Consider the following 25,929-nt stretch of genomic DNA (forward strand, 5'->3'; position numbering starts at 1 on the left):
CATCACACCAAAGGATCATATAAAACCAGAAGGAAGCAGAACACCAATGCTTCGATTAGAGGTCGCGCTGATGATGTTGCCTAGAAGGGCAATGAAATGCCTGCACTCCACAGAACAACTGGCTTGGCGAGCTAACAAACAACCACATCCACAACCTGAGCTACAAATTTTCACTAAGACCTTAAAAATTTCACTTTTATTTGCTTACAGGAACAGCTGAACCACTTCAGTCAATTATGATAATGTAGGAGCAGTGCAAATCTCCACAGAGATGAAGTTCCATTTTGAACAGTTGTATAAATTTTTGTTAAAAGTGCAGTACTCTTCATGTGTATCATTAGATTATTAAAATGCTGTGTTGATTTAATAATCCTAAGCAATGGAATGGTGGAATCCCTCGATTCAAGTGTTTGGAAATTGCAATCATCACTAACCTGTCTGTGTTCAATAATGCAGTGTATAAATATTTTTCATATGGAGGTGCTACATTAATGTATATTCAGGAAGTCAACCTAGGATTTTAAAAGTCCTCATTTCATCTACTTAATGGAGAACACTTGAACCTCTTTGTTTTGGGGTATCATCTTTCCCACAAAGTGGCTTTTATAATTTGGATGCATTTCAAAGAATAATTATTTCAACTGGAGTACAAGATATATGATATATGATCATCTAGTCTGCAGTCTGCTATCTTCATTGTCCTTTCTAGATTCTCTTTGGCTTGTTATCCTTTCAAAACTTTGCATTGCACCTCCATTTTGCTCATTTGCACAAACTCTAAATTAGTAGAATAATTTAAAATTTTTCATCCTTTTTGCTTAAATCTCCCACTGTTTTGCCTTTTTGTTTTTTGTCATCACTTCCAACTCTCCCACGAACTGCGTTCTTCTGACCGTGCTCTTGGGTAGTCCTGCACCCTTTGTCTATTGGTGCTGGCTGGATAAAGGTCCATAAACTATGGAATTCAGTCACTGAATCACCCTGCCTTTGCTCCTATCGTTTCTCATTTTAAGATACTTAAAACTTGCTATTTAACCAAACTTTTGAGTTTCTCTCTGAATATTTCCTTCTTTGTCTCAGTTGATTATTTTTGCATTATGTCACTGTGAAACACATCAGAATGCTTTCCACCTTAAAGGCACTACATAAATGCAAGCAAGCATTGTGTTGATATTAAGTCAAGTTAAATTCTAAATTATCCCATTTTCATGGCTAATGAAAAGTAAGTCCATCTCTTGTCGTTCTTGCTCCTTCATTCTTAACTACTTATAGACCACACTGTATTATGACTGAGGCTGGAGGAGTGCACTTTGACTTCAGACCCATGTTCCATCGATCACAAATATTTTGTCCAATGCGTTATTCATGTAGACAGAAAGATAAAGCTGAGGATGTTTGGGAGTCTCTTGCCCCGATGTTTGGGAGTCTCTTGCCCTGATGTTTGGGAGTCTCTTGCCCCGAGGTTTGGGCACATATTGTACCTGAAGTACTGCAGACACAGCTTACTCAGGAGATATGATCTTAATGTTCTTTGAATCACTGTTTCCAAAGAAGACATATTTTGCCCTTCCATACTAAAACAGTCTTCACTTACAGGATCCATAGCCCCCTACTCACTTCCTATTCATGTATTCATCCAGGTGCTTCTTGAGTGCTGCTATTATGTCTGCTTCCACCACTTCCTCTGGCAGCGTGTTCTAGGTACTCACCACCGTTGGTGTGAAAAACTTGCCTTGCACATCTCTTTTAAAGTTCCCCCCACAACCCGTACCTTGAACCTGTGTCCCTGACTAATTGACCCCTCCACCCTAGGAAAAAGCCTCATACTTTCCACTCTAACCATGCCATTCACAATCTTATAAACTTCTTTCAGGTCACCCCTCAATCTCATTCCAGTGAAAACAAACCTAGTCTATCCAACCTTTCTTCATAGCTAAAAATCCCCCATATGAGGCAACTAACTGGTAAACCTTTTCTGTACCCTCTCCAAAGCATCCACATCCTTCTTGTAGTGTGGCGACCAGAACTGCATGCAGTATTTCATGTGTGGCCTGACTAAAGATCTATAAAGCTGCAGAATAACTTGTCTATCCTTATACTCAATGACCTTACCAATGAAGGCAAGCATGCCATATGCCTTTTTTTTAAACTATCTATCTACCTGCACTGCCGCCTTCAGTGATCTGTGAGCCTGCGCACCCAGATCGCTTTGCATATCAGTATTCTGAAGGGTTCTGCCATTCACTGTATAGTTTCCATCTGTACTTGAGCTTCCAGAAGGTTTGTCCGGATTAAACACCATCTGCCATTTTTCTGCAACTGATCTATATCCTGCTGTATCCTCTGACAATCTTCCTCACTATCCGCATCTCCACTAATCTTTGTATCGTCCGCAAACTTAGTAATTAGACCAGCCACATTTTCCTGCATATCATCTATGTAGACCACTAACAGCAGAGCTTCGACCACTGATCCCTGTGAAACACTAGTCACAGCCCTCCATTCCGAAAAGCATCCTTCCACCACTACCGTCTGTCTCCTATGACTAAGGCAATTCTGTATCCATCTTGCCGGCTCACCCTGATAGCATGTGACTTCATCTTTTGTACCAGTCTGTCATGAAGACCTTGTCAAAGGCTTTGCTGAAGTCCATGTAGACAACATAAACTGCTTTTCCCTCACCAATCCTCTTTGTCACCTCCTGAAAAAAAACTCAATCAAGCTAGTGAGACATGACCTCCCCCACACAAAACCATGCTGTTCATTGCTAATAAGTCCATTTGCTTCTAAGTGCATGTAGATCTTGTCCCTGAGAATCTTTTCCAATAATTTCCCTGCCGACATGAGGCTAACAGGTCTGTAATTTCCTGGATTATCCTTTCCCCTTCTTAAACAATGGGACAACATTGACTATTCTCCAGTCCTCTGGGACCTCACTTGTGTCCAAAGAGGATACAAAGATGTCTGTCAATGTTCCAGCAATTTGTTGTCTTGCGTCCCTCAATATTCTGGCATAAATCCCATCAGGATCCTGGGACTTATCTATCTTAATACATTTTTAAGATGCATAGCAACTCTTCCTTTTTATTAGCAACTTGGCTTAGAATTTTGACACTCCCTTACCTGAGACTATCCTCCACTAATTCCTTCTCTTTGGTGAATACCGACACAAAGTATTCACCTGCCTCTTCTGGCTCCATACATAGATTCTCTTCTTTGACCTTGAGTGGGTCAATCCTTTCCCTGGCTCCTCTCTTGCTTTTTATAGATGTACAAAAAGCCTTGGGATTCTCCATAATCCTGTTGCTAAAAACTTTTCATGACCCTTTTTAGCCCTCCTAATTCCTTGTTTAAATTCTTTCCTTCTTTCATTGTATATTTAAAGGGCTTTGTCAATACCCATCCTCCTAGACCTTACGTACGCTTCCTTTTTCTTCTTCACCAAGGGCATAACATCCCAAAGCTTAAGAAGTAGGTTTCACTTTGAAGTGATATACAACTTTTTTTCAGAAATGGCAAAGATCATCTGGGCAATTGTGCACAGCAGGCCTTCCTTGAACTCACTTTTTTCTTAGCAAGCTTTTCTCCAATTCAGCCAGTTCTTAGCAGGCTTTTCGCCAACTCATTCACCAACTTAATAGACTTCCACTAATTAAACCAGATAAAACAAGAATCTCCGAGGCAGTCACTTCCAAAAAACAGCCTCAAATAGTCAACAGCAAAGGATGTGGTTATTACCACTCGTGATCCTATGAAGTATTGTTTAAATAAATCTCCAGTATACACAGTGAACTTTCAGTGATCCTTTTGAACAGACCACTCCATGTGTGTCCACAGAACTTGAAATACATTACTTTTTCTGCAGACTTTCTAAATCTAAATTCTCTGAGCAATATGAAATGTAAAACCTATTTGTGACTGCTGATAATAGTGCAGTATAGATGTTTGTAAGCGGAACCAACATTGTTATGGTAAAAAAAAAAGATGCCTGGTGCAGAGAAATCCATAGAGATACTCATACTGAGTTCCACTGGGTGGCTGCTATAAATATCTTACGTAAAATTATTGCTTGAGGATTAAAATTAATTTCAAACAAGAATAGGTTTCATTAATAACCAAATAACTCAATTCAAAAACTTCAGATATCGTTGCTGTCTTTGTTAAAGAAAGGACAAATTATGACAAAACCATCATCCATGAAGCCCATGCTTGCCTGTACAGAATCATAGAATGGTTATAGCTCATTATGGCCAATGTTCCATGGTTTCAAACAAGACATTTTTGCTGTAGAACAGTCAAACAAAGCAAACACTGAATAATCTCTTTGGTACCTACTTTTACTCTCAAAACCTGAACCATCTCAAGTTAAGCATGAATTAACAGGTGCATTGTGATTGATTATGAACTATAAATTGTTTTATGGCAAATACAACTAAGACAGATCTCTCAAACTGGCTTGGCAGACAACTCAGCATACGCCATCAATTTTGCTCAAAAAGACCTTCAAAACACTCTTCACAAAGAGTTTTAATTTGGGTTGATGCCCAGCTGACAGAAGTGCACAACCAATCTGAGCTGCATGCATGGTTTACACTAAAATCATGCACATCTGCAGAAACTCTTCATCTCTGCTTAGACAGACTGCGTAGCATAGATCCACCAATGTTGTGCTCAAGTAACATGCACAGCTGCAACAATTGTTTATTGCCAATTCTCAGTTTCAGGACTTGCCTTCTTCAGCCTGACTGTATTGTACGACCTGGGTCATCAATCTCATGTGAGCGTAAAGGTGGATAAATCTCTGGGGCCCGATCAAATGTATTCTAGGACGTTGTGGGAAGTTAGGGAAGAAATTGCAGGGTCCGTAGCAGAGATATTTGTATCATCCACAGCCATGGGTGAGCTATTGAAGGACTGTAAAGTGGTTAATGTTGGGTCTTTATTTAAGAATGGGTGTAAGGAGAAACCTGAGAAACTATAGACCTGTGAGTCTGACATCAGTAGTGGGTAAGTTGTTGGAGGGGATTCTGAGAGATAGGATTTATATGCGTTTGGAGAAACAAGGACTGATTAGGGATAATAGACATTGCGGGGAAATTGTGTCTTGGTAGACATTGTCTATGTGGACTTTAGTAAAGCCTTTGACAAGGTTTTCACATGGTAGACTGATTAGTAAAATTAGATCACATGGGATTCAGGGGAGCTTGCCAATTGGATACAAAATTGATGTGACAGTAGGAGACAGAGAGTGGTATGGAGGGTTGTTTTTTGGACTGGAAACCTGTGACCAGCGGTGTTCCACAGGGATCGGTGCTCGGTCCAGTCTTGTTTGTCATTTATATAAATGATTTAGATGAGAATTTAGGAGGCATGGTTAGCAAGTTTGCAGATGACACCAAAACTGGTGTTACAGTTGTCACTGAAAAAGGTTATCTAAGATTACAAAGGGAAGTCGATCCATTGTGCCAATGGGCTGAGCAGTGGCAGATGGAGTTTGATTTGAATAAATGTGAGGTATTGCATTTCGTAAAGCAAGCAAGGGCAGGACTTGTACGCTTGATAGTAGGGCCCTGGGTAGTGTTGTCCAGCAGAGAGACCTAGTGGTTCAGGTTCAGGTTTCTTGAAATTTGTATCACAGGCAGACAGGGTGGTTAGGAAGGTGTTTAACACACTTGCCTTCATTGCTCAGACCATTGAGTATAGTAGTTGGGGCGTGATGTTGAGATTGTACAGGACATTGGTGAGGCAGTTTTAGAGTACAGTTCTGGTCACCTTGCTATCGGAAAGATTTTATTAAATTGAAGAGGGTTCAGATAAGATTTACTAGGACATTGCCAGGACTGGAGAGGTGGCATGGTGGCTCAGTGGTTAACACTGCTCCCTCACAGCTCAAGGGATCTGGGTTCGATTCCCGCCTCAAGTGACTGTCTATGTGGAATTTGTACATTCTCTCCGTGTCTGCGTGAGTTTTTGTCGGGTGGTCTGGTTTCCTCCCACAGTCCAAAGATGTGCAGATTATTTGGATTGGCCATGCTAAATTGACCATCGTGTCCAGGCATTTGCAGGCTAGGTGGGTTAGCCATGGGGAATGCAGGGGTAGGGGGGGGGTCGAGGTGGGGTGCTCTTCGGAGGGTCGGTGTGAACTCGATGGGCCAAATGGCCTGCTTCCACACTCGGGATTCTATGATTCTATGGTGAGTTTGCAGTATAAGGATAGGCTGGGACTTTTTTCACTGCAACATAGGAGGTTGAGTGGTGACATTATGGAGGTTTATAAAATACATAAGAGCATAGATAAAGTGAATTGCAAAAGTCTTTTCTCTGGGGTAGGGGAGTTCAAAACTAGAAGGCATAATTTTAAGGTGAAAGGAGAAAGATTTAAAAGGGACCTGAGGGGCAATTTTTTCATACAGACAGTGGTTCGTAAGTGGAATGAACTGTCAGAGGAATTGGAAGGTGCAGGTATAGTTACAACATTTAAAATAAATTTGGATAGGTACATGAATAGGAAAGATTTAGAGGAATATGGGCCAGACACAGGCAAATGGGACTAGTTTAGTTTGGGAAACTTGGTTGGCATGGACAAGTTGGACTGAAGGGTCTGTTTCTGTGCTGTGTGACTCTATGACTCTATAACTCTGAAATTAAATGCCTCTTTGCTAAGCATTCAAAATTGTTTTACATTTACGCAGTCTTAAATAGCATTTATATCACACTGTGATATGGTAGCACATAGTCGTTATCTTTTCACAGAGAAAAATTGTACATTTTCAGCAAGACAATTCGTTTTAAGATTCGTTTCCCTTTAGTGACAGCATGTTGACAAGCAAATACAAGGTACTAAATCAGTTATACCACATAATTTGGTACTATACATATAATTAAGCAAAGTATGATTTCTGTAAGAAAAATTTGAAAATGGTGAGGCTTCTTGCTGTCTCTTGAAACACAAGGTATGTGGTGAGCATGAAGAATCCTTTCCCCATGTCAATCAAATAATTGGTAAGGTATTTTAATATATTGATTATTATTGTAATTGTGGGCAAAATCTAACCTTTTCATTGCATTTGTTGTAATTTATTGTAAACTTTGAAAAGAGCAGCTGTGCAAGTGCTTAACTGTTTAAAAGAATGTACTTTATCCCTTTAATTTTAAATTGGTTTTTATTTTGAAACTCTTGTCACAGCCAATCAAGTTGCTTGCTGAGGGGAAAGGGAAGTTCAGCTATTCAGGTTTTATCCATGTGAATTTGTTTACCCAGAGTAGCACAGATTGGGTTGCTCCTCTGATTTTGCTTTCTCTTTCTGTAAACAGGCATCTGAAGCCCACTTGTTGTATGCTATTTCTCATTTATGTGCTGTTCCTCTGTGATACTACTGGAAGATAGTGTCTGGTTCCTCATGCATGGTGATAGCATTCAACTTAGCTCACCACCATCTTTCTTGACCCCTCAGCTGTCTGACGTGCCATACTGGTTGTTCAAATTTCAGTACTGGATGAGCAGAAATTTTCTCCAGGTGAGAAACAAAACAAAACAAAAGCTGTAGTCTTTGTTTCCCGCCACAAACTGTTTTGTAGATACGGGGTCTATCCTGTCCCTTGGTGACTGCCTGAGAGTGAAACCAGATTGTTCAGAACATTTTGTTGTCATTGAGACTGAAATGAGCTCTGACCATAAATGTGCTTTATCATTGTGAATGTCTACCTCCAACTTTGTATCATTGCCTGACCCTATCCCTCATCTGCTGCTGAAGCCCTCTCCCATAGCTTTATTACCATTGCTGTCTTGGCTGACAATCCATTTTGCAATCTGCAGCAACTTAGAACTCTTTCAAAGCATTAATGTGTCACCCCCTGCAATTGCAGAACTGATTGGTGGCCAATTTCAAAATTGAGTTGACTGTCAGATTTAGGTCCCTTTAACTAAAGGCAAGTAGTATTGTAAAACTCTGCTTTTTTATTCTTCTTGCTACCGTAAAGACGTTCACACTTTCTCCGCTACAGTTTTGCCCGCCCACTCAACCTTTCTATTTCTGCCAGCATCTTTGTCATAATCTGTTCACAGCATACTTTCCTCCCTATCTTTGTTTCATCTATGAACTTAGTTACCATGCCATCGCTGTCCTCATTTCAGTCATTGATGTAAATTGTAAGAAGCTGAGGAATCCACTCATTATATGGTGCCAATCCAAAAAAAGACTCATTTTATGCATAATCTCTTAGTTCTGCTAATCAGACAATCTTCTACCCATGCTTACATGTTGCCTGCTACATGAGCTACTTTATACAATAATAATCGCTAGCTGCAACCTCTAAAGTCCGAGAAGGAAGTTCATCATTATTTGGGAGACCTTTCTGTCCTGTAGCTCGGTGCTGCTTGCCTGGTGATTCTAATTCCACCAGGTTCCTCTTTCTTTTCTACCTTGATTTACAACTTTTACTGGATTGAATTTTGGATCCTGTATAGTGAAGTCAGAAGAAAAACATTTGTTCATTTTATCTGCAATTTCCTGATTATCTACTTCTAATCTCACGCTGTTATTCTTCAAAGTAAGAACACTCACTTTCCTTTTTAAATATCTATAGAAACTCTTGCTATTTGTTTCACACTTCAAGCCAGCTTCCTTTCATTCTCTTAATATCTTTCTCCTGATGAATGTTTCAGTTGATCGACATCATACTTTATATTTTGTGCAAACATCTAACCTGCTGCTCATCTTTGTATGTTTATGTATATTTTCTTTAAATTTGATGCTTTGCTTAACTTACACCACGGATGGTGTGTCCTCCCCATGGAACTTTTCTCTGTAGTAGGAATATACTTATTTTGAGTATTCTGATGTATCTCATTAAATGTCTCCCTTTGTTTCACTATTGATCTATTTGCTAGCCTATTATTCTCATTCACTTCAACTAACTTGCCTTTCAATCCTACGTTCTTTTTCTTATTAAAGAGTGAAATACTGGTCTTAGACCCAATCTTTTCCCTTTCAAACTTGATATAAAATTCAGATCTAATGTAGTTGTTGCTACCTAGGGATGCCTTTACTCTGAGGTAATTTAATCCTGTCAGATACAGAATACCAAGTTGACTATAACCTGCTGTCTGGTTGGTTTGAGGGCCTGCTGTTCTAGCAAACTATTTCAAAAGCATTCTGTGAACTCTGCAGTCAAGCTAACAAGCCAATCTGATTTTTTCCAGTTTACATTTAGATTAAAATCACCATGGATTATTGTCATCTGTTCATCATAAGCACCCAGTATTGCTTCTTGTATACATTGTAGTTTAGGGACTCGTGTTTGCTGTGAAATTAAAGAAATATTGAATTTAAGTTTGGTTCAGGCATCTCAGAGATGCCACAGAATAAGCCACAGGGCCATTGAGTCTGCTCTGCCATTCTGTGAGATCATGACTGATTTGATAATTCTGAACTCCACTTTCCTACCTTTCTCCCATAAATCTTGATTCCCTTACTAGCTAAAATCTGCCTATCTCGACCTTGAATACACTTAGTGCCCAGTTTCTACGGCTCTCTGTGGTAAAACAAAATTCCACAAATTCACTACCATTTGAGAGAAGATATTCTTTTCTTCTTTGTCTTAAATGGGTGACCCTTATTCTGAGATTATGCCTGCTGGTACTAGATTATCCGACAAGGGGAAACAAACTTAGTCTCTAATCTGTCAAGTCCCCTAAGAAACTTTAGCGTTTCATTAAGATTGCCTCTTCGTCTTCTAAGCTCCAATGAGTACAGGGCCAACCAACTCGACCTCTCCTCATAAGATAGACCTGCTATACCTGGGATCAGCCTTGTTGACCTTCTCTGACTGCCTCCAATGTCAATATATCTTCCTTTAGATAAGGAGCAAAAACCTATTCATGTTATTCCAGGTGTGGTCTGACTAGTGTCTTGTATTGCAATGTTTTAACAAAACCTCCCTTCTTTGATTCTCCATTCGCTTCAAAGTAAAAACATTCCATTTGCCTTCCCTGTTAGCTGCTGAACTCGAATGCTAGTTTTTTGTAATTTATGTGCAAAGATTTCCGATACCAGCTGAAGGAAAAAGCACCTAGTGAATGTGCAAAAATCCACTAGACCCAAATCAGGACTGGCTTTGCAGGCCTGAGCAGAAATCTTGCCAACTCTTCACTAGAGTTCTGTTTACAAGGAATAGTGTGAATTTGAATCCTTTTCTGATGTTTGAAATGGAATCTTTCCCATCTTTTTTGAGTGAAATAAAGTTCATGTTTATCTTGTTTAATAATCCTTTTTCGTGTTATGAAAGTACACTGATAGATTCATGATTATTTTCAGGAACTGATCTCCGTATTTAAAATAGAAAATAATTTTGACTCTTAAAAAGCCCAGTTTCAATCCGAGGTCTTTCTTGACAAGCAGTAATATCATTTGGAATCTTAACAACATGCTCAATGGTATTTCAAGTACATTTGCCTAATTGTGTTGATATTAGCCTTAGAATCCTGAATGGGTGTTCAGTTTTAGTGTTCTACCAGAGTAGTTGTCATCATTTTCTGTGTTTCTGTTGGAGACATGTCGAACACAGAAATGAGATGATAAATAATTGCACGGTTAGTCATGAGGAAACAACATGTTGACCGCAGGCAGGTATTGTTGGATTGGTCAGGTGCACAGACAAGTGAAAAATGGAATTCAGTTTGGGAAAGTGCAAGGTTATGCATTTGGGGAGGTCAAATAGAGCAAATACAATGATTGGAAGGACATTGAGATGTGGAAAGGAAAATGAAGGATTGTGAAGTGCATGACCACAGATCTCTGAAGGCATGAAAACAGGTTGATAAAGTGCTTAAGAAGGCATGTGCAGTAGCAGGCTTTATTAGCTTAGGCTTAAACTATAAGAGCAGGGAGGTTATGGTGGAGCTACGTGAAACACTGGTTAGGTCACAACTTGAAATGTGCAGTTCTGGTCACCTCGTTACGGAAAGGACTGCAATCAAAGGTACAGAGGAGATCTGTGAACATATTATCAATTTAGGAAAATTGCAGCAATAAGGTAGATTGGATAGGCTGAGATTTTTTTCTTGAAATGGAAGAGGCTGGTAGATTTATTTGCGATTTACAAGATTGTTGGGGGGATCTGGATAGAGTTGCTGAGATGGATCTGTTTTTGTTGGCAAATGGTGCAGTGACAAGGGGTCACAATTTAAAATGTTTGGTAGAACGACAAGAGGGGAAATGAAGAAAAATGTTTTCGTCCAAGGTGTGGTAGGGATCTTGAAGTGATTGCCTGAAAGGGGTCATACAGGCAGGAATTGTGACTTAATTTGAAAAGTTTATGGATATGAATCTGAAGTCCTGTGATCTTCAGAGATCTGGACCAAGTGCTGGAAAGTGGGACTAGGCTGGTGGCTGTTTTTTTGCCTACGCATCCATGATTGGCAGAGTGACCACACCCTGTGCTGTGAATTCTTGTGTTTTCTAAATGTTCTAAATCTCTGAAGAGAAAGCATAAGCAAGGTATGACTAATGAGTAGGGCAGGAGCAGTACATGAATTGCTCCTTGGGAGAACTAGCATGGGCACAAGGCATCAAAAGCCATTTTCTGTGTCTGAATTATCCTGTGATTCCTGGGTATGATGACCTGATAGCAGATATTCAAAATGTGTTAGATCAATAGAGTGATGGTAGTGATATTCCCTGACTGTTTATTTTACTTTGTTCATGGGATGTGGGCATCCCTAGTCAGGCTAGAATTTGTTTCCCATCTGTAACAACCCTGGAGAATGTGATGGCATGCTGCTTCTTGGGCCACTGCAGCCTTTAGTATAAAGCGATATCCACAATGCTGCCGGGAAGGCAGTTGCAGGATTTTGATGCAGTGACTGTGAAGGACAGGCAAGGCAGTTCCAAGTCAGGATGGTGTGTAATTTAGAAGGGAATTTGCAGATACTGGTGTTGTCGGGCATATATTGTCCTTGTTCTTCTTGGTATAGAAGTCACAGGTTTGGAAGATGCCGACGAACGAGCATTGGTGAATTACAGCAATGCATCTTACAGATGGTACACACTGCTGCTACTGCGTCGATGATGAACGGTGTGCACGTTCAAGGTTGTGTTTGGATGCCAGTCAAGCAGGCTGTTTTGTGCTGGATTTTGTCAAACAACTTGAGTGTCATTGAAATTGCAGTCGTTCAAATAAGAGGAGAGTATTCAGACGTTGCTGATTGTGCCTTGGAAATGTCAGTGTTCATACAGAGTTCTCAGCTTTATTAATCGGGGCATAAAGTAAGAGAGCAAGGAGGTGATGCTGAATTTGTACAAGGAACTTGTTAGACCTCAGCTGGAATATTGTGTACAGTTGTGGATGCCACATTATAAGAAAGATGTGGATGCATTGAACAAAATGCAGGAGTGATTGACAAGAATGGTTCCAGGAATGAAAAATTTCACTTATGAAGATAGAATGAAGTTGGGATTGGTCTTCTTGGAGAGAAGAAGGCTGAGAGGCAATTTGATCAAGATTTTCAAAATCATGTATGACTGGACAGACTGATTTGGGAGAGGTTGTTTTGGCTGTTAAGAGGGCATAGATTTAAGATGATGTGAGAAATGCCATGTTCGTACAGAGTAGTTAGGAGATTGATTGCATTGCTGGAAGTGTGGTAGAGGCAGGCTCAGTTGAAGCAGTCAGGGGGTGTTAGGTTTTTTTGGAAAGTTATGGTGTGCAGTGATATGGGAAAAGGCAGGCAGGCAGGAGATTGGCACTAGATAATAGAGTTAATGCAGGCACATTGGGTCACGTGGTCTCCTTTACACTGTGATTCTGTGAATTTTATGGTGGTGGTGGTGGTGTCTCTTCGGGTGTCTGGTGTTAAGAAATCAATGGTCTAACTCGTCAGGCTAAGCTGCTAGTGAAAGACAAAAAAACTGCAGATGCTGGAATCCAAGGTAGACAGACAGGGTGCTGGAAGAACACAGCAAGCCAGGCAGCATCTGGAGAAATGGAGCAGTCAACAATTCGGGTATTACCCTTCTTCAGGACTGGATGTGGAGGTAGGGGGAGCTGGCGATAAAGAGAGGGGGTTAGGGGTGGAGGTGGAATGGTGGTGATAGCGAACTAGTCCTCACCCTCAATAACTTTGCCTTCAATTCTTCCCACTTTCTCCAAACCTAGAGGGTTGCCATTGGCACTTGCATCGGTCCGAGCTTATGACTGCCTATTTGTCGATTATGTCAAACAGTCCTTCTTCAGTACGTACACCGGTACTGTTCCCCAACTCTTCCGCTGTTATATTAATGACTGCATCGGTGCTGCATCCTGCACCATGGCTGAACTGGAGCAGTTTATTGACTTTGCTAACAACTCAAACCCCACCCTCAAATTTACTTGGTCTTAGACACCTCCCTCCCCTTTCTTGACCTCTCCGTTTCCATTTCTGGTGACAGTTTACAGACTGACATTTAGTATAGACCCACACACTCCCATAGCTACCTAGACTACACCGCCTCCCACCCTGTATCCTGCAAAAACACCATCCCATTTTCCCAATTCCTCTATCTCCGTTGCATCTGCTCTGACAAGGAGGTGTTCTGCTCCCAAGCATCCCGGATGTCCGCCTTTTTCAAACAATGATCTTCCCCCCCCTACTTCTGTCATTCGGATCGCCCTCCACCACGCCTCCTCCATTCCCCACTCCACAGCTCTCAACCAGCCTCCCCTCCAAACATAATAAAGACAGTTCTGAGGAAGGGTCACCAGACCCGAAAGGCAGGAAGGTGGTTTGAAGTGTGTCTACTTCAATGCCAGGAGCATCCGGAATAAGGTGGGTAAACTTGCAGCATGGGTTGGTACCTGGGACTTCGATGTTGTGGCCATTTCGGAGACATGGATAGAGCAGGGACAGGAATGGTTGTTGCAGGTTCCGGGGTTTAGATGTTTCAGTAAGATCAGGGGAGGTGTGGCATTGTTAGTCAAGGACAGTATTACGGTGGCAGAAAGGACGTTTGATGACAACTCGTCTACTGAGGTAGTATGGGCTGAGGTTAGAACCAGGAAAGGAGAGGTCACCCTGTTGGGAGTTTTCTATAGGCCTCCGAAAAGTTCCAGAGATGTAGAGGAAAAGATTGCAAAGATTATTCTGGATAGGAGCGAAAGTAACAGGGTAGTTGTTATGGGAGACTTTAACTTTCCAAATATTGACTGGAAACGCTATAGTTTGAGTACTTCAGATGGGTCAGTTTTTGTCCAATGTGTGCAGGAGGGTTTCCTGACACAGTATGTAGATAGGCCAACAAGAGGCGAGGCCACATTGAATTTGGTACTAGGTAATGAACCAGGCCAGGTGTTAGATTTGGAGGTAGGTGAGCACTTTGGTGATAGTGACCACAATTCGGTTACATTTACTTTAGCGATGGAAAGGGATCGGTATATAACGCAGGGCAAGAGTTATAGCTGGGGGAAAGGCAATTATGAGGCGATGAGGCAAGATTTAGGATGCATAGGATGGAGAAGGAAACTGCAGGGGCTGGGCACAATTGAAATGTGGAGCTTGTTCAAGGAACAGCTACTGCGTGTCCTTGAGAAGTATGTACCTGTCAGGCAGGGAGGAAGTGGTCGAGCGAGGGAACCGTGGTTTACTAAAGTTGAATCTCTTGTCAAGAGGAAGAAGGAGGCTTATGTAGAGATGAGGCGTGAAGGCTCAGTTAGGGCGCTTGAGAGTTACAAGTTAGCCAGGAAGGACCTAAAGGGAGAGCTAAGAAGAGCCAGGAGGGGACATGAGAAGTCTTTCGCAGGTAGGATCAAGGAAAACCCTAAAGCTTTCTATAGGTATGTCAGGAATAAAAGAATGACTAGAGTAAGATTGGGGCCGGTCAAGGACAGTAGTGGGAAGTTGTGCGTGGAGTCCGAAGAGATAGGAGAGGTGCTAAATGAATATTTTTCGTCAGTATTCACACAGGAAAAAGACAATGTAGTCGAGGAGAATACTGAAATACGGTCTATTAGACTAGACGGGATTGAGGTTCATAAGGAGGAGGTGTTAGCAATTCTGGAAGATGTGAAAATAGATAAGTCCCCTGGGCCGGATGGGATTTATCCTAGGATTCTCTGGGAAGCTAGAGAGGAGATTGCAGAGCCTTTGGCTTTGATCTTTATGTCGTCATTGTCTTCAGGAATAGTGCCAGAAGACTGGAGACTAGCAAATATTGTCCCCTTGTTCAAGAAGGGGAGTAGAGACAACCCTGGTAATTATAGACCAGTGAGCCTTACTTCGGTTGTGGGTAAAGTGTTGGAAAGGATTATAAGAGATAGGATTTATAATCATCTTGAAAGGAATAATTTGATTAGGGATAGTCAACACGGTTTTGTGAAGGGTAGGTCGTGCCTCACAAGCCTTATTGAGTTCTTCGAGAAGGTGACCAAACAGGTGGATGAGGGTAAAGCGGTTGATGTGGTGTATTTGGATTTCAGTAAAGCGTTTGATAAGGTTCCCCACGGTAGGCTATTGCAGAAAATACGAAGGCATGGGATTGAGGGTGATTTAGCGGTTTGGATCAGAAATTGGCTAGCTGTAAGAAGACAGAGGGTGGTGGTTGATGGGAAATGTTCATCCTGGAGTTCAGTTACTAGTGGTGTACCTCAAGGATCTGTTTTGGGGCCACTGCTGTTTGTCATTTTTATAAATGACCTGGATGAGGGTGTAGAAGGATGGGTTAGTAAATTTGCGGATGACACCAAAGTCGGTGGAGTTGTGGATAGTGCGGAAGGTTGTTGCAGGTTACAGAGGGACGTAGATAAGCTGCAGAGCTGGGCTGAGAGGTGGCAAATGGAGTTTAATGCGGAAAAGTGTGAGGTGATTCACTTTGGAAGGAGTAACAGGAATACAGAGTACTGGGCTAATGGTAAGATTCTTGGTAGTGTGGATGAGCAGAAAGATCTCGGTGTCCATGTGCATAGATCACTGAAAGTTGCCACCCAGGTTGATAGCGTTGTTAAGAAGGCGTACAGTATGCTAGGTATTATTGGTAGAGGGATTGCGTTTCGGAGCCATGAGGTCATGTTGCAGCTGTACAAAACTCTGGTGCGGCCGCACTTGGAGTATTACGTACAGTTCTGGTCACCGCATTATAGGAAGGATGTGGAAGCATTGGAAAGGGTGCAGAGGAGATTTACCAGGATGTTGCCTGGTATGGAGGGAAGGTCTTATGAGGAAAGGCTGAGGGTCTTGAGGCTGTTTTTGTTAGAGAGAAGAAGGTTAAGAGGTGACTTGATAGAGACATACAAGATGATCAGAGGATTAGATAGGGTGGACAGTGGGAGCCTTTTTCCTCGGATGGTGATGGCTAGCATGAGGGGACATAGCTTTAAATTGAGGGGTGATAGATATAGGACAGATGTCAGAGGTAGGTTCTTTACTCAGAGAGTAGTAAGGGCGTGGAATGCCCTGCCTGCACAAATAGTAGACTCGCCCACTTTAAGGGCATTTAAATGGTCATTGGATAAACATATGGATGATAATGGAATAGTTTAGGTTAGATGGGCTTCAGATTGGTTTCACAGGTTGGCACAACATCGAGGGCCGAAGGGCCTGTACTGCGCTGTAATGTTCTGTGTTCTATGTTAACTCTGTTTTCTCCTTCACAGATGCTACCAGACCTGCTGAGCTTTTCCAGCAACTTTGTTTTTGTTCCTGATTTACAGCATCCACAGTTCTTTTGGTTTTTATAATAGAGTTCCTCTTGTCCTCACTTTTTACCCCACCAGCCTCCGCATCGAACGTATCATCCTCAAACACTTCCATTAACTCCAATTAGACTTCACCACCTGGAACATCTTCCACTGCACAACCCTTTCTGCTTTCTGCAAGGACCATTCCCTTTGCCACTCCTTAGTTCGCGCCACACTCACCACCAACCACTCCAACCCGGCCGGTACCATCCCCTGTAACCGTAAAAGATGCAGCACCTGCCCACACACCACCTCCGTCACCTCCATTCAGAGCTCTAAACAGTCCTTCAAAGTGAGAAAAAGCTTCACCTGCATCTCTTCCAACGTACTCAATTGCATCCAGTGCTCTTGATGTGGTCTTCTCTACAGGGGTGAGACCAAATGTAGACTAAGCGACTGTTTTGCCGAGCATCTTCGCCTGGCTTAACCTCCCAGTCACCGCCCATTTCACCGTCCGTCCTCAGCCTCCTTCAGTGTTGCAGCAACTGCAATGCAGGTTTGAAGAACATTACCCTATTTTCTGCTTGGGCACCCTACAGCCTGGAGGACTCAACATTGAGTTCTCCAATTTCAAATAACCTTCCCACCCATTGTCCGGCTCCCTTTCCAGCCCTATCTCCTCCCTTCCATTCCACCTTCTGACCCTCCCTTCCAGCCACCAACCGGATTCATCCCTCCCATCGACCAACCAGGTGGTACCTATTAAAAGTGTCCACCTAATACCACCATTCCGCCTCCACCCCCCTTCCCCTTTATCTGCAGCTCCCCCTACCCCCACATTCAGCCCTGAAGAAGGGTAATAGCCGAAACATTGACTGCCGTTTGCCTTCTGATGCTACCTGGCTTGCAGTGTTCTTCCAGCCTCTTGTTAACTGAGCTGCTAGTAAGCTGCGCTGTAAAGAATTCACAATTCGTAAACCAGGAAGTAAGAAGCACTGACTGTCTGTCTTTCATTTTCAATCATTTTGTACAGACCATAAAGTTTGATTATAAAGTTTGATTATAAATGGGATTACACAAGCTGCTGAAATTATAAGTTTAAATATGTTCAATTTCTCAAAAAAGCCACAGAGAAATTTGGCATTTTACAAATCTAAAATTCATTTTTCAGCATCATAAATAATTTAACAGTAATTATGACTTCAACTGAGTTGCATCTTATTTTCAACAATGCATAACTTTTCCATGTAGTCATGGTAAATACTAACAAGTTCACCATGATTATAGCCTCAAAACCTAGGCCATTGTTGCTTAAAAATGAATGTTCTAAGCTGAATTTAAAAGGGTATGTGGAATTACTTTGTAAATAACATGCCTAGACCATTGTATACTACTTTAAATTTAAGTGATATCGACTGAGATTTCCTTGTGGGCTTAAAGATGATTGATCTCTTTTCAGTTCAGGGTATAAATATGAAGCATTATCTTGTTTATTCATTTTGTCTATAAAACAACTATTCTACTTTCTAGTACATTTGCAAAGGACATAATGAAGTAATTATTAAATGAAGTAAAATGAGTGAATTGTAGGTTGCAATTTATATTGCATTATGTTGAAATGTTCAACAATGTTGTTTTAAATGCCAGCATTTTTTTAAGAAGTCAGATACCAGTACCTTCACATTGCTGTTTTAAAATGTTGAAATCATTTAGTCAAAAACTGTAAGCAGCTTCATGATCAACAATGAAGCTCTTGAACACTTAGAACTGTAACAGTTTGTATTGAGCTTTTCTTAGGCGTTTAGGACGTCTTCTTGTGGCTGAGCAAATTTCAAGTACTGTACCTTTATTAAATGGGTTTTATTATTTATGGCAGGATATGTGACAATATTTCCTCAACAGTTTACTAAAACTGCAGGCAAAAGTTGTTTTGGACCTGAAAGTGCTAAGTATTGCAGTGCAGTTTGTTCACTGTTTGTTTTTGTGGATCTGGATCATTTTATGTGATGAATAATTGGTTAGCTGGTGTTTCATTGCATGCATAAGCAGGGTTGACACCTTAAAGATAAGTGTGCAAGCAAGTGCCAGCATTTATATTTCGTGCCTTTGTTAAGTCTTGAACACATCTGGCAGAATTTCAAAGCAATGAATTTTAATTGCAGCCACTGTTATGAAGGCAAACTTGGAAGTCTGTCTTTGTTGAGCAAGCCCCATACATGGTAAATAAATGGATAATTAGATATTCTGTGTTTAAAAAAGAGATTTTGACGAGAACTTATTTTACCTATATCTCATTAAAAAAAATATACTTATCCATTGAATAGCTATTTAATTATTTTACTGTAGGATTGTCATTGAATTTTGGTTTTGTGAAGTAATTTATAGTAATTTCAGTTTATTTAAATATTCCAAATGAATTATATGCATTTATAAATCATTGACCTCACAGGTACTTAATTTTGGTATAAAATAGAACAACCTCTGGGCAATAAATGCTGGCTTAGCCAGTCCGATCCTCATCCTGTGAATGATGGAAAAAGATCAGAAAATCAACATTTTTAAAAGCATGTATTTTGTGCAATGAAGTTTGCATTTGGGTATCATTATTCAGTGCTGTGCATCAAGAACTCAGACACGTCAAAAGATGCGTGTATTTTGTTTCCTAGTCTGTAACTGTAGGATAACTTTGTATTCTAATTGTATGAAGTCCTGAATTTGATTTTTTTTGTTTCTAGGAAAAGTTTCGGAAAGAGGAGCCCTTCCACCTTATGGTAGAGACCCAGGAATCCCAGTATGTCAAGTAAGTTTCCCACTTCTTCTGATCTGCGTTTGATAATGGTGCATAGTCATACTCTATGTAGTTCTGAAGGATGTATGGTTTTAAGCAAGTACAGTGAAACTTTAAAAACCGAATGTGAATATCCTTTTAATCTAATTTTACCTTAAATCAGTTGTGCCTTACCTGCCCAGGGCAAAGAAAAATGCTGATGTTCATGTGGAAATTTTGTGCTTTTTACTCACTGTCTCAGCATAATTTTCAAAAAGTTATTTGGTCAATTGTTTTGAGGAAAAGTTTTCTAATAGATCATAATGCATATGAATATTTCAGCTAGATGAACATACCATACCAGGTATGGAGGTTAGTGCTTTTTTGCGATGATTTCTTTAAGCTGTGCAGCTATGCAGCAACCCCAGAGTTAAGCCCTGCACAAGTTGGTGCCATTTAAATTAGTGCGTGTGAGGTTGCATCAGACAACTTGAAGGGGTACGCAAGGAAATCACCATGCATTGTATGCAGAAAAAAGAGCTTTGGTGTTCTGTCGTCATTTTTTGTCTGGTTTCAATCCCATCCAAATTTGTATTTTCATGCATAGGCTGTGTTGGTATTCTGAACAGTACATTTGTAGGTGTGTATCCTGTTTTGATATTCACCATAATTAATCACATCATGTAGCCATATTTATGTTTGCCTGAACATTTTCATGGTATGTGACGTGTCCGTTCAAGAGAAGTGTTGAGACAGTAGCAGTTTAAAAGAATAAGAGGTGATCTCATTGAAACATATAGAATTCTTAAGTGCTTGACAGGATAAATGATGAGAGGATGTTGCCCCTCATGGGCGAGTCTAGGACCAGAGGGCTTAGTTCCAGAATAAAGGGGCGCCAGTTTAAGACTGAGAAGGGAGGAATTTCTCCTCTGAGGGTTGAGAGTCTTTGGAACTCCTTGCCACAGAAAGCTGTAAGGTACAATCTTTGTAATTGTTTAAGACGGAGAGAGATTCTTGATCAGTAGAGGACTCGAGGGTTACGGGGAAAGGGGAGAAAGTGGCTGTGAGGAATGTCGGATCAGCCACGATCCTCTTGAATGGTGGAGGAGGCTCGATGGGCTGAACAGCCGACTCCTGATTCTGTGTCTTATGATCTTATGGCCTTGATGAGCCGGAGGCAATAATCTGGCTCAAGAGTTTTAATCTCTTCCTCACCATTATAACATCTCAGGAAAGGCAAGAGTATCTTCGCCTCTAAATATTTTCACTGAATTTTATGCCGGTCCTGCGTCCTGCCACAGAAACCTGAACTTATCAAGTGTAACGTCTATGCTGAGTTTTGTGTGAACCTTGCAGATAATGAAGTTGAATCAAAGCTTAGAATCATGGAGATTTTACAGCACAGATAGCAGCCCTTCAGCCTATCATGTTCAAACCAGTCATCAAACATCCATCTATTCTAGTCCCTTTTTCCAACACTAGGCCCATAGTCTTGTATGCTATGGCCTTCAAATGTTCATCTGAACAGTTCTTAAGTGTTTGGCAGATTCCTGCCTCTACTACCCTTTTAGGCAGAGTCCCAGTTAGCACCAGCCCTTCGGTGAAATTCTTTTTTTCCTCAAATCCCTTCTAAAACTCTTGTTCCTTCCATTAAAACAGTGCCCTTTGGTTTTTGAATCCTTACTAAGGGGAAAAATTTCTCCCTTTCAGCTCTGTCTATGCCCTTCATAATTTTGTGCACTTTAATCAGATCAGTCTTCAGCTTAAGCAGAACAACCCCAGCCTATCTCGTCTCTTCCATAGCTGATTTGTTCTAGGCTAGTGAACAACCTGGTGAATGTCTTCTATACTCTCTCTAGTGCAATCACTTCCAAAGGTGTGATTACTAGAATTGTACACAGTACTGTGTGATGTAACTAATGTTTTATAAATAGCTCCATCATAAACTCCTTGCAAGTGTATTCAGTCCTTGCTTAATAAAGGTATTTCGTATGCTTTCTTAACCACCTTGTCTATCTGTCCTACTGCTTTCAAGGATCTGTTGTTGTGCACTGTAAGGCCCCTCTGAACCTTTGTCCTTTCTAGTGTTTAAGCATTTGATGTGTGCTGCTTTGCCTTGTTAGTCCTCCTAAAATGCATCACCTCACACCTTTTTAGGATTAAGTTCAATTTGCCACTGTTCACCCATCAATGTTGCCCTGTAGTCTAAGACTTTTCTCCGCATTATTTACCACACCACCAATTTTCCTGTCATCTGCAAAGTTATTGGTGTTATCTTTTATATTCATGTCTTGATCATTAATGTACTGAATAAACAGCAAAGGACTTAGCACTGAACCCTGTGGTACATCACTGGACACAGGCATTCGGTCACCCTTTGACAATGACCTTGTACTTCTTGCCCTTAAGCCAGTTTTGGGTCCAATTTGCCCTGGATTCCATGGGCTCTTGGCTTCTTTACTTGTCTGCCATGCAAAACCTTGTCAGAAGTCTTACTGAAGTCCATGTCTTGCTTCATCAACTTGCTTCATGAGCCTTTCTGTAAAGAGTTGTTCAAAGTGTAGTGCGTTAATAAATAGGAATTTTATCATTACTTTGCATTAACTTTTATGCTGCTTTTGTTTTGAATTAAATTACTTCTTGAGAGGTTGTCAGAAATTTTCAAAATTACATCATTGTTCACATACACAGCTATAATTCAAAAATATCCATTAATTGTAAAATGTTTCGGAAAGTCATTATATAAATGCCAGTTTTTCAATGCAGAATGTTTTCTGCATTTCAGCAACAGTTAAGCCACAGGTTTTAAATATATTCTGCAAAGACATCAAAAATAGACTCATTGCTGTAAATTGAGGTTATGCCATCTCTTAGAAGTTGATGATTTGTTGTCTGGGATCCTCAAGTATGGTTACCAAAACCATTTCCCTTCAAAAAATTGACATTAGATATTCAAGCTTGCATTGCTGTGCAAAACCCAGCTCTCTGGGAAAACATTTCTTCTAGAGCCTCTCCCTCTGAGCCCCTATTTGTAGGGATTTTGTCTGTTGAATTTACTTCGTAGCAGATATTACAGATAAAAGTGCATGTGTTTCTTCAAAGATCTTATTAAAACATGCTTGTGTTGTCTAAACGTTTCCGTAGTTGAAGATACTCTGCTTGTTAGCTTAGTTCCCAAGATACCAAGTCCACTCACTTTGTGTAAAAATCTTCTATTCGGCTTTCCTTTTCTAACACACAAGTTTAAACTTTTGCCCACTTTTTTCATGGTCAAATTGCCTCAATGAATTTAGTTATTTTCTTTCACAACTCTTAAAGTTTTAGCAAGGTAATTTGAAAACCACCTTTCCAAAGAAAATCTGCCTAATTTCATTCAATTTTCACATTTAAGGCTGAATATTAAACTTCCTATACCTACTTTGGATCATGTATCATGAAATATCTTGCATAGCAATCAAATTTGAAATCACACACTCTATATCTGTTAAAGAAACTACTGGATGGGGCAGCTTAATAAGTTAGCTGTTATATAACTAAGATCTCTTTTTCCTGATTCTCATATTGTCTGACTGATTCTTCTCTTCATCATATATTTTTGGTTGTTTTCCATACTGATTTATTTTAGAATCATGGAGCCATGGAATCATTCAGGACAGTAGAAGCTGTTCGGCCCATTGATTCTGCACCGTCAAAAACTACTCTAAATCTATGCTAGTCTCACTTTGCAACACTTGGCTCATAGCCCTGAATATTATGACATTTCACCTGCTCCTCCAAGTACCTTTTTAAAGGGTATGAAGTTTCCTACCTCAACTACCCTCCCAGGCAGTGCGTTGTAGATTGCCACCATGCTCTGGGTGAAAAATAGTTTCCTCAAGTACCCTCTAGTCCTCCAGCCTTTACCTTAAAATATGCCCCTTGTTATTGGTCCTTTAACTAAGGGGAACAGTTGCTTTCTATCCACCCTGTCCATGCCCTTGTATATCTCAGTCAGGTCCCCTTTTAGCTTTGTCTGCTCTAAAGCTCTGAAGAAAACATTCTTGCATATCCACTGTTTCTCCATAGCTCAACTGTTCCATCCCAGGCAATATCCCAGTGAATCACTTCTGCAGCGCCTCCAGTGCAACCACATCCTATAGTCCAATGACCAGAACTGCACAGAGTCCTCCAGCTGTGGCCCATAGTCCTGTACAGCTCCAACATAATCTCCCTGATCTTAAAAGCTATGTCATGGCTGATAAATGTAATTGTCCCTTCATAGCTACCCTTTAAAATTAACTATACGTGGAGTCGATGGCCGAGTGGTATCATTACTAGACTATTAATTCAGACCAAGGTCATCTCCTAGGGATCCAGGTTCGAATCCTACCGTGGCAGATGGTGGAATTTGAATTCAATAAACATCTGAAATTAAAGACTGACAATGACCATTGTTGAAAAACCCAACTGGTTTACTAATGTCATTTAGGAAAGGAAACTGCCATTCTTACCTGGTCTGGCTTACATGTAACCCCAGACCCACAGCAATGTGGTTGACTTAAAACAATTAGGGATGGGCAATAAATGTTGGCCTGGCCAGTGACGTCCTCATCCCGTGAATGAATTTTAAAAAACCCTATTAACCAGTCCTGCCTTGAGGGATCTGCAAACAAGCACTCCAAGATCCCTGTGTTCCTCTGAATTTCCTCATGTCTTGCCATTCATTGAGTACTCCTTTGTCTGAATACTTCTTCAAAAATGCATCATCTCACACTTATTAAGGTTAAATGCCATCTGTCACTGATCTGCCCGCCTGACTAAGCCATCAATATCCTGATAGACTACGATCTTCTTCCACACTGTCAACACCAACCAATCTTCATGTCATCAGCAAACTTATAATCATCACTACCACCTCCAAACATATACCCCCTCCCTGTGCCATACACATATATAAACATTTTTTTCTATATCATTTACCCAGCACTGATCCCTGTGATATGTCATTAGACTCCAGCCTCCAGTCACACAGAAGGTCTTCTACCACCACTTTGTTTCCAACCACAAAGCCAAATTTGGATCCAATATGCCAAGTTATCCTGGATCCCATGGGCTTTTAGTTTCTTTATCTGTCTCCCAAATGGGACTTGTCAAAGGCTTTGCTGTAATCCATATAAATGACATGAACTGCATTACCCTGTTTTACATGGCAGATTGCCTTCTCAAAAAATTCCATCAAATTTGTCAGACATGAGTTCCTTATCACAAAGCTATGGTGACTATCTTTGATCAAACCTCGCCTGTCCAAATGGAGATTAATTATGTCCTTTAGAATTTTGTCTATTTGAATCCCTACCTCTGATGTGAGATCACTGGTCAGTAATTCCTTGGTTTATCTCGACCACCCTCCTTGTAAAGTGGAGTGACGCTGGCTGTCCTCCTGTCAATGAACAAATAAAGAACAAAGAAAATTGCAGCACAGGAATAGGCCCTCTGACCCTCCAAGCCTACATCGACATATTGCTTGTCACAGCTAAAACCCCCTCCCCTTCTGGGGACAGTATCCCTCTATTCCCATCCTATTCATGTATTTCTCAAGATGCCCTTTAAAAGTCACTATCGTATCTGCTTCTACTACCTCCCCCCGCAGCAAGTTCCAGGCACCCACCACTCTCTGTTAAAAAAAAAACTTGCCTCGAACATCACCTTTAAACCTTGCCCTTTGCACCTTAAACCTATGCCCCCTAGTAATTGACTCTTCCACCCTGGGGAAAAAGCTTTGACTATCCACTCTGTCCATGCCCTTCATAATCTTGTAGACTTCTATCAGGTCACCCCTCAGCCTCTGTCATTCCAGTGACAACAGCCCAAATTTCTCCAACCTCTCCTCATAGCTAATGCCCTCCATACCAGATGACTGGTAAATCTTTTCTTGTACCCTCTTCAAAGGCACGACATCCTTCTGGTAGTGTGGTGACCAGAATTGAACACAATATTCCAAATGCAGCCTAACTGAGGTTCTATAAAGTTGCAACATTACCTGCCAATTTTTAAACTCTATGCCCCGGCTGATGAAGGCAAACATGCCGAATGCCTTGTTGACTATCTTCTCCACCGGCGCTGCCACTTTCAGTGACCTGTTTTCCTGTACACCCAGATCCCTCTGCCTATCAGTACTCTTAAGAGTTCTGCCACTTACTGCATATTTTCCATCTGGATTAGACCTTCCGAAATGCATTACCTCACATTTTTCCGGATTAAACTCCATGTGCCATCTCTTCTGCCCAAGTCACCGCCTGATCTATATCCTGCTGTATTCTCTGACGGTCCTCATCGCTGTCCGCAATTCCAGTAACCTTTGTGTCAGCTGCAAACTTACTAATCAAACCAGTTATATTTTCCTCCAAGTCATTTATATATATTACAAATAGCAAAGGTCCCAACACTAATCTCTGAGGTACACCACGAGTCACAGCCCTCCATTCAGAAATGCACGCTTTTCACTGTTACCCTCTGTCTTCTATGACTGAGCCAGT

At 41.0% G+C, this 25,929-nt stretch overlaps 1 protein-coding gene across 2 annotated transcripts in view; it reads left to right on the forward strand.

The window, feature by feature from the left end:
* Positions 1-25,929, forward strand: part of tcf12 (transcription factor 12) — a 218,385-nt gene that overhangs the window by 37,162 nt on the left and 155,294 nt on the right. For both annotated transcript variants that reach the window (XM_048616045.1, XM_048616046.1), the window contains one exon: positions 19,383-19,447. In XM_048616045.1, coding sequence (XP_048472002.1) covers positions 19,383-19,447 — 65 coding nt within the window. Of the gene's footprint in view, positions 1-19,382; positions 19,448-25,929 lie in introns of those variants that run through there.

Source organism: Rhincodon typus, chromosome 33 (assembly GCF_021869965.1).
Source record: "Rhincodon typus isolate 14 chromosome 33, sRhiTyp1.1, whole genome shotgun sequence".
NCBI lineage: Eukaryota > Metazoa > Chordata > Chondrichthyes > Orectolobiformes > Rhincodontidae > Rhincodon > Rhincodon typus.